We start from the raw sequence: 8675 nt of genomic DNA, 5'->3' as shown, positions 1-8675 counted from the left end.
CTATATGAGGTTTTGAGAGAAAATTTGCACCAACTAGTTGGGTTGCTTCCTATAGAGTGGGGAATTCATGCAGGGATTTCTAAAATCACAATATGTCATATTTCTGGCACAATCCCTGCAATAGATAAAACCATCATTATTGACAGTAAAGGAGACATTAAACTGATGATCAAAAATATTTGTCGCGCTCCTGATTTTCTCCCTGGTACCTTGGAAGAATTAGTGACACTAATTAAAACGGTACATTCCATAAAAGTATGCAATGGTTCAGGTGTTGACGGCAAAATTAGTCCTTTTTGCACTGGCGAAAACACCCAAATGAAGTCAGAGAGATGTAGGGCATGTGCTTTAATCCGAAAAAAAAATTGTAAAAACCCGAAAAAAGCGACACAGCCGATTGTAAAACAGGAGCGTAAACGAAAACGATATTCGTACTTGTTGACAAAGCAAGTTAAACAAAGTCAGAAGATTAGGGATCTACAAAAATGTGCCAAATTAAAATCGGCCATGGGAACTGTTCCAAACATCGATGGCATTATTGCGAGGTTACCTGAAAACCAGAAACTGGCAGTAAAAACTTGCTTTGAGACTGCAGGAAAAGCTCCTAGAGGAAAACGATATACCAAGGACTGGATTTATACTTGCCTTCTGATAAAAATTAAAAGCCCTAAACTTTACAGGCATTTAAGAAGCAGGGAATTATTGCCTTTACCGTCGCCCAGTACATTGTCAAACTATATCAGGAATATTGACAGTTCCTATGGGTTTCAAACGCAGTTATTCAAAGCCTTGAAGGAAAAAACAAAAAATATTCCTGAGCGGGAATGTCATGGGACGTTAATGGTGGATGAGTGCAAAATTACCCCTTGCAAATATTTTGATAAGAATCGGTTGGAAGTGATGGGATTTGTAGACCTAGGGGACTATACACCGGAACCTCAAAAAGATCAACTTGGTGACCATGCCCTTGTAATCATGTTCCAATCATTTGCAGGAAAGCATGTACAAGCAGTTGGATGTTTTCTGTCCAGAGGCAGTGTGTTAGGGACAATTCAAGCAAAACTTGTTCTGGAAGCGGTGACACTCTGTGAAGCAGCTGGGCTGTACGTTGATGTAGTCACTGCTGATGGTGCTACATGGAATAGGGCCATGTGGAAATCATTTAATGCTGGGAATCCAGAAGCTCCATGGTGCATCCATCCCTGTAACAACAACAGAAAATTGAGAATGTGTTCTGATTTTCCGCATTTGTTAAAATGCATACGTAATCGTCTCGTGGCCCAAAAAGAATTCCATGTTCCTGAAGGGCGTGTTCGATTGGCCGATTTTGAGAATTTGTTGGAATATGATGCCAAGAACCATTTTAAATACGCCTACAAATTGACACGGAAACATGTACATCCAGAACAGCACGAAAAGATGACCACTAAATATGCCTTTCAATTATTTAGCGGTACTGTTGCAGATGCCCTAACGGCGTTAAAAGACAAACAGGTACCACAATTTGTCAACTGCCAGCCAACAATCCAATTTTGTAGACGCCTTAATGAGTTGTCTGATATTTTAAACTCAAGTAATCGTTTTAATGGCCTAAGGCAATCTTCTCAGCAACAGGCGGCCTTAGAAGATTTCTTGATTTATTTACAATTGTGGGAATCTTGCTCTGAACCTCAGTACTTTTTAACGAAATCGACAGCTGAAGGGCTCAAAGCCACTATCAACACAACTTTGAATTTGCTTGACTACTGCACCAACGAATTAAAATTTGAGTACCTAATGACTACCAGAATTAATCAGGATCCTCTCGAACATTTTTTTGGGTTGCTACGTGCTAGCGGGGGAGCCAATAGCAGTCCTGAATCTGGACAAATTGCACAGATTTTTCGGCTGTTGTCACTATATTCTTTAATTAAACCCCCAAAAGGAAGCAACGTGTCAGGTGGTAGTATGTTGGAGGCCCTCATAAGTGAAACATCAGCGCTACACTGCAATAAAGATAAAGCAATGAGAATTAAAGAAAAATTTGACCTAGAACTTGACAAAGCATTGCACAATGATATTAATTTTGGGACTACTGTAAGTTTCAGAGATAATGAAGAAGCATTTGCCTATGTATGTGGTTCAATTGCTAGGAGGCATAAATTAGAAGAATGTGCAAATTGTGTTGAAACTATCGTAGGGGATGGGATTGAAGAATTTAATACCTTCATCATTCTTCGAAGTAGGGGTCATTTAACATTTCCCTCTAATCAATTAATCACTCTTCTACAAGAAGTTGAGTCACTAATTGCAAAAACACTTCATCAAGAAATAAAGCGAAACACCTTACTTGAGGTAATTCAAATAATTGGTGAACATGGACTGACCAGTTTTGTGGGTTGTGATGAACACAAAATTGAAATCACGAAAAAAATAGTTTTCTCATTTATCATGTTGAGATTAACCTTCTCATGTCAAAGAGAAGCACGAAAGAGGGCAGCTGATTCAAGTAAACCCAAGAAACTGGCCAAATTGTCAAGGCTGGTCTAGTTGGTTGCATTATTTAACTTATAAGTTTTCAAAAACTATTACTGTATATTCTAATCAAATATAAAATCCAATTTATCGTTAATATTGGGAACTTACCATATTAAAACTCAAATAACAGTCTCTTCTTTGCACCTTAATCTTGATCCTGCCATGGTGATGGTTGCGAGTTTTCCATCCGGGTCCATTTGAACTTTTAAAACGTCCAAAAAATTTTGCATGGAATGTGTGAGGCTTCTTCGATTCAAGCCGAGCACGCAAACATTCAGATCAATTTGAAATGGTTTCTGGATGGTTTACGGATACATGCCCAAACATGTGCATCACGTACCCTCACCTTATGTACTTTTATTTCACATTCCACTTGGGATCTTTCTAAACACTCCATTTTGGGTCCTGTTGTTTAACTAATTGGATAAGGTGAAGGGATGGGTGAAGGTTATCTCATTTCAGGACCCCTGACTATTTTACGGATTACGTTCATTGTTAATAGGCACTACGCACTAACTGCACCGCTGCACACACCAATTAGTTTATGGACGACCATTAAATACGACTGCGCACTGCGCAACCTGGCAGAAAAAAAAAACAAAAAATATGTTGACGCAAAATCAGTGTCCCAGAAACGTTATTCCAAAACTGACACACATTTTTTAAATAAATAATGAATAAATACTTATTTATTATACGTATTAAGTTTAATGTGTCAAATGGTGTTAACCTAAAATTGTAACAAATGCCAAAAATTGACGTCCCTTGGTAAGGTAGCGCCACCTATTGAAATTAATAACAATCGCCAGCTAGTCCTTTGATTTGGCCACGATTTAAGGGAAACTTGAATTGATAGTTGGCATACCAGAGTCTACTTATATCAAGCTTAAAACAATTAAATAAACATAATCTCCAATAAACACTAGCACGTAAAATAGAAACTGACAACCGGATTACACATCAAAGTGGTGACAATTTGACACACACTGCTGCCAATAGAAAACGTCTACAAAAATGGGTTATTTTCACCTATTTACACACCAGAAATACTGGAATCGAAGTGTTTATAATTGTATCTGGAAACAGCGGGTGCAACGACCACGAATTATGCACTAAACGTGCAATTTTCAATTAATATTCTCATTAGAAAGTTTGAATTGTCACCTAGCAAGAACTACCAACCGTTTCCCCTAACTAGGTGCAAAGTTGAACAAGTTATGTCATTTATCGAATATTCGATCAATCAATTTTTTATAATTTATTAACTTGATACAACGCAAGTAATCATTGATACGTTATCTTTTTGTAAGCGCCGACATGTCCGAAGCCGGAATTTGCAAAATCAAGCCCGAGTAAGACCACCCGACTGCACCATGTGACATAACCTAAAAATGTTTCCACAGGTTTGTTCTGCCCGAGCACTGTCGCGAAGTCGCATTAGAGTGTGTTTCCGATAAAGATAAACGCACACTGACTCAGAGCGATGACGCCCCTCCAGAGAAAAAACAGAGGCTGTCAAAAAGTGAAAAGAAGAAGCTGCGAGGGCAAAATAAGTCAAGGGGCCCCACTTTTAGGTGCAACCGTGAACAGGAACTGTGCAATACGTTAATCAATGGTGACGAGGCTGCCAAGTGTGAACGCAAGAACTGCCAATTTTTGCACGACGTGGCTGAGTACTTGAAAATAAAACCGAAAGATATAGGTAATTTGTGTTTGGGGTTAATAATTTTACTAATGCAAAAATTTGTAGGGGAAGTTTGCTACAACTATGACACTTTTGGTGAGTGTGGCAGAGGCCTGGCGTGCAGGTTTGGCAGCAGCCACATCACTGAAGACAGACACAACCAGGTTAATCCAGAAAAAGTCACTGTAAAACCTCAGACTAAAAATTTCCTGTCACATGATTTGCAAGTGTCGTTAAGAAAGCGCACATACAATTTTGAATTATCAGAGAATTTAATAAAGTTTAATGACAACAACAAACAGAAAAAAGAGGTATAATTGTTTCCAAATTAAAAAAATAAAATGTTGATTTTTTTTTTTTTTTAGACAGAATCAAAAACCAGTGGCGCCGTGACCGACGAAGACTTAGTTAAATTAACCCAAAGAGAGAAGAAGCAAATTGACTGGAAAAACAAGTTAGTTTTGAGCCCTTTAACCACAGTTGGTAATTTACCGTTCAGAAGAATTTGTAAAGAATTCGGTGCTGATGTGACATGTGGTGAAATGGCCATGTGTTCGTCGCTTCTTCAAGGAGCCCCTCAAGAGTGGGCGTTGGTGAAGCGCCACCACACTGAAGACATATTTGGGGTGCAGTTGTGTGCCAATAACCCACATTTGTTGACAAGATGTGGTCAATTGTTACAACAGGAGGCCGATATTGATTTTATTGATTTGAATTTGGGGTGCCCCATTGAGCTAGTGTACAAAGAAGGCGGGGGCTGTGGCTTACTGAGACGTTCGCGCGTTTTAGAATCGTGTGTCAAAAATCTTAGTCAGATTTTGACAATCCCCATGACTGTGAAAACTAGAACTGGGGTGTACAATAATGAAAAGCTGGCACACATTTTGGTACTAAACACTTATGACTTTTCTCGTTAATTACGCTAATTTTTTAGGCGCCAAAATTCCGAGACTGGGGGGTTAGCTTGATCACAATTCACGGCAGATCTCGCGAACAACGTTACACGAAAGTCGCTGATTGGGACTACATTCGAGAAGTGGCTCAAGCAGCGACGCCTCTTCCAGTCCTAGGCAACGGCGACATTTTAAGCTACAATGACTACACAACTGCGCGAGAAAAGTGTCCCGAATTAGCCGGAGTCATGATAGGACGGGGGGCCCTAATCAAGCCGTGGCTGTTCACAGAAATCAAGGAACAAAAACTGTGGGACATCAGTAGCTCCGAACGTTTTGATATTTTAAAGAAGTACGCCAATTACGGGTTGGAACATTGGGGTTCAGATAACAAAGGCGTGGAAAACACGAGACGTTTCATGTTGGAGTGGTTGTCATTCCTGCACAGGTACGTCCCAGTGGGGTTGTTGGAGCAGCCGCCCCAGAAAATTAACGAAAGACCGCCTTCATACAAAGGTCGCGACGATCTCGAAACTTTGATGGCTTCAACTGCGGCGTCCGATTGGGTTAAAATCAGTGAAATGCTTTTGGGGCCGGTCCCCGAAAACTTTCAATTTTTACCCAAACATAAAGCGAATTCTTATAAATGATAATAAAATGTGTCAAAATGTTGGGGTTTTTGTTTTTGTTGGTGTGGTACTAATTGCGCATGACATTTGATATGTCATTTTCGAATTGAATTGTCTAACGGCTATCTTTTTGTGTCTTGTGGTTTTTCAAAAAACGTGAAAATGTCAGAGGCCAATTTGTTAGAGAAATATAAACAATTACAAGTGGAGCTTGAATCGGCCAATCAAGCTTTATACGACTGCCGACGACAAGCGAAAACAACGCAAAGTCTGGAAGTTGAGTACCAGGAAGAAATTAAATTAGTACAAAGTCAAGCAGTCGAACAGGAGCAGATTTTGAAAGCCAGAATTCAACAACTGGAAGACGAGAATCAAAATACACGGACCATCAACAATGAACGTGTAAGCGACCTGGAGAAAGAGTTGTTGGATAAAGAGCAGGAAATAGCCGATTTGAAAAAAAATCTTGAAGATTTTGTAAAAATATCACAGGTGCAGACTGTTCATGATAAGACACTTGATGAAATAACTAAGCTACATGATGAGAATGCTGAGTTTCAAGAGCGACTACTGGAGTTAGAAAAAGTGTTGAAAGATCGTCAACAACAAAACTTGGTACAAGTGGAAAGGATAAAGCAACTTGAAGCTGAACTAGCGGATCATGCAGAAATTTTAAAGTGCAAAAGAGACGAGTTAGAAGAAGCTAAAACTCTGAATCAGAATCTGAGAGATGAATTGACTTGTGCCCAGTCTGAACTAGACTCGGTGAAAAGTTGCCCACTGGATCAAGGGAGCAAGGGAAACTCATTGTTTGCTGAAGTTGATGACAGGTAAATTTTGTCACTATTAAACACAAAGCTGATTATTATAATAAATATTTATTTACAGGCGCGTCCAACTCCAACAAAACATTAACACCATGAAATCCAAATACATCGACATGAAACGCGACCGTGCCAGTCTTCTAAAACAAATCTCGTCTTTACGCCACGAAAATTCCACGTTGATTGCGCAGCTGAATGGTGAACTGAATGACCGTAAATATGATGAAGAGAGAATAGTTGACAGCTACAAGTACTTTTTCTTCTTAAATCTAAACATTTTAATTATTCTATGCATTTCAGATTCCAAATAGAAACATTGAACGAATTAATTGATAGCTACAAAAAAGAATTAAGTGGTCAACCAAACTCTGACGAAATTAGTGCGCAGGGATTAAAATTTTTTGAAAATATGTTGGCAACGAAAAAGTAAATTGCAACCACTGTTACAAAAGTCAAACTAATTTTTTTTATTTTAGTGCAGAGATTGAGACCTGGAGACAAAAATTTTCAGCAAGGTCTATAAATTACACCTCCCTGTCGTACGAACTGGCGGAGGCAAATCGGAAAATTAGGCAACTAACTTTGGAAAATTTGCACGTGAAACATGAAGTAGAAGAGCTGAAATTGAAAATCAAAGAAATAGAAGTATCGAGTCCAGTTGAACAGGCGCCTCCAGAACACACAGTTTGTGAAAAGTGCAGCAAACCCACAATCAAGTCTATAGTGAAGAACACAGAACAGAGTAATATTGAAGAAAACAAAGAAAATGATGGCACAAAGAGAGTGCAGTTTTCTGAAAACACAATAGACTCCCACGTAACTGATCGCAATAAATTTAGAAGGGGAAAACCGACGATTTCGAAATCTGTCGTATTTCCTTAAGTTTATTTATATGTACACTCGAGATATTTTATGTTTAACACACGTTTTATTCGTCTTTTACGCTTTTTTGATGTTGAAGATAGTCCAACAGGTCATTCAATCCACTGAATTCGGTCCTTCCTTGCGGCGGGTTATTTCTAGGTATTTTTGGCAAAATGCTGCCAACTTTGTACCTGAATTCCTCAAACTAAAAACATTTCAATGAAATGGGTAAACTAGGTGCGGCAAGACTAACATTCTGCGCTCCTGACAGTTTCCATATACTGTAAAATAAAATCCCGCAACCGGTGAAGGCATATAAAGTGCCCCAACCAAGCGCTCGTAACGCTAAACCAGCCCCAGTTTCCCCCATCTGTCTCGACCCGACCATACCTTGCCCAAAATACTTCGGGTCCTGTCTTTTGGCAGCTGCTAAAGTAGCCCCAAAACCTATTAGTGCAGATACTCCAGAAACGCCAGCCAGGAAAATACCCGCTGCAATAAAAATAACAAACAAATGTTAACTAAATCGTTGAAATACCTTTCATCTTGAATTCAGGCGAATAGCGCGGTTTCGTTTCGGCAATGTTTACATTTTGCTCCATGTTTCTACAAGTATGAAAATTGTGAGGTTAGGTTTTCATGGTTTCACTTCTTGTAACAAAAGGTCAATGGTTGCGCGATTTTGTCGAAGCGAAAGAGAGTTAATTGGTGCCTAAATGAGTTACTTTTGCATATTTGAATAAATTAGGACGGTATATATGTTAAAAATGTCTCATTTGTTGCGAAAAATGTCTACACCATAGTTTGGCAACACTGATTGTGCAATGTTGGTAACTTGTTGATTGATGTATGACATGACGTGCTTTTATTATTACAGGAACCTGCAATTTTATTTTAAAAAAACTTGTCCATTTTTACGAATTTTTCATCCTGTTACATTTTTTAAAGTATCGTAGGTCTACAACTGTGCAGATATAGAAATGGAATTCAAATTGGTGTTTACTTACTACTGTTATAATTTCCCTTACAGTTTAAGAGGGATTAATAAGTTACTTTCCAATGAAATAATAAGCAACATTTAATGCATTTTAAGTCATTTAACAACAATTTGACTTAAAACGCGCGTTTTTTCTGTTTTCTTGCCCACAACACCAACTTTGCTCGGGTCTTGCGAAAGTATGGATGTTGCGTGGGACACATCAAAAAGACCGCACAACGGATGTTTATATTTTCTAAACACCGACATTCTTTCGTGTTGGTGATT

General features: G+C 38.8%; 3 protein-coding genes across 3 annotated transcripts; 2 read left to right on the top strand and 1 right to left on the bottom strand.

Annotated features, from left to right (window-relative positions):
- The first annotated feature begins 3706 nt into the window (after nt 1-3706).
- On the top strand, nt 3707-5766 carry LOC135133490 (tRNA-dihydrouridine(47) synthase [NAD(P)(+)]-like). Its single transcript, XM_064061925.1, has 5 exons — nt 3707-3869; nt 3921-4219; nt 4268-4512; nt 4567-5088; nt 5136-5766. The coding sequence occupies exons 1-5, from the start codon at nt 3835-3837 to the stop codon at nt 5742-5744; spliced, it is 1710 nt and encodes a 569-aa protein (XP_063917995.1). The 5' UTR covers nt 3707-3834; the 3' UTR covers nt 5745-5766.
- A 44-nt stretch (nt 5767-5810) lies between these two features.
- Nucleotides 5811-7484, top strand: LOC135133492 (protein Spindly). The gene is made up of 4 exons (XM_064061929.1): nt 5811-6553; nt 6612-6797; nt 6848-6973; nt 7024-7484. The coding sequence occupies exons 1-4, from the start codon at nt 5886-5888 to the stop codon at nt 7427-7429; spliced, it is 1386 nt and encodes a 461-aa protein (XP_063917999.1). The 5' UTR covers nt 5811-5885; the 3' UTR covers nt 7430-7484.
- On the bottom strand, nt 7412-8260 carry LOC135133502 (transmembrane protein 242). Its single transcript, XM_064061939.1, has 3 exons — nt 7950-8260; nt 7665-7903; nt 7412-7616 (listed from the first exon to the last, which is right to left on the bottom strand). The coding sequence occupies exons 1-3, from the start codon at nt 8011-8013 to the stop codon at nt 7476-7478; spliced, it is 444 nt and encodes a 147-aa protein (XP_063918009.1). The 5' UTR covers nt 8014-8260; the 3' UTR covers nt 7412-7475.
- Between the last annotated feature and the right edge of the window lie 415 nt (nt 8261-8675).

The sequence above is a fragment of the Zophobas morio genome, unplaced genomic scaffold, assembly GCF_036711695.1.
Source record: "Zophobas morio isolate AGI-343-1 ecotype UQ-CSIRO unplaced genomic scaffold, CSIRO_AGI_Zmor_V1 ptg000022l, whole genome shotgun sequence".
Taxonomy (NCBI): Eukaryota; Metazoa; Arthropoda; class Insecta; order Coleoptera; family Tenebrionidae; genus Zophobas; species Zophobas morio.
The sequence above is the reverse complement of the archived record's forward strand: the minus strand, read 5'-3'. Positions and strand labels throughout refer to the sequence as shown.

Bases quoted from the DNA above. Each gene is read 5' to 3' on its own strand.
- LOC135133490 (XM_064061925.1), top strand. From the start codon at position 3,835: ATGTCCGAAGCCGGAATTTGCAAAATCAAGCCCGA. The intron at 3,870-3,920 runs GTAAGACCACCC...ATGTTTCCACAG, and splicing joins ATTTGCAAAATCAAGCCCGA to GTTTGTTCTGCCCGAGCACT. The intron at 4,220-4,267 runs GTAATTTGTGTT...AAAAATTTGTAG, and splicing joins AATAAAACCGAAAGATATAG to GGGAAGTTTGCTACAACTAT.
- LOC135133492 (XM_064061929.1), top strand. From the start codon at position 5,886: ATGTCAGAGGCCAATTTGTTAGAGAAATATAAACAATTACAAGTGGAG. The intron at 6,798-6,847 runs GTACTTTTTCTT...TATGCATTTCAG, and splicing joins AGAATAGTTGACAGCTACAA to ATTCCAAATAGAAACATTGA. The intron at 6,974-7,023 runs GTAAATTGCAAC...TTTTTATTTTAG, and splicing joins AATATGTTGGCAACGAAAAA to TGCAGAGATTGAGACCTGGA.
- LOC135133502 (XM_064061939.1), bottom strand. From the start codon at position 8,013: ATGGAGCAAAATGTAAACATTGCCGAAACGAAACCGCGCTATTCGCCT. The intron at 7,904-7,949 runs GTATTTCAACGA...TTTTTATTGCAG, and splicing joins GCCTGAATTCAAGATGAAAG to CGGGTATTTTCCTGGCTGGC. The intron at 7,617-7,664 runs GTTAGTCTTGCC...AAATGTTTTTAG, and splicing joins AACTGTCAGGAGCGCAGAAT to TTTGAGGAATTCAGGTACAA.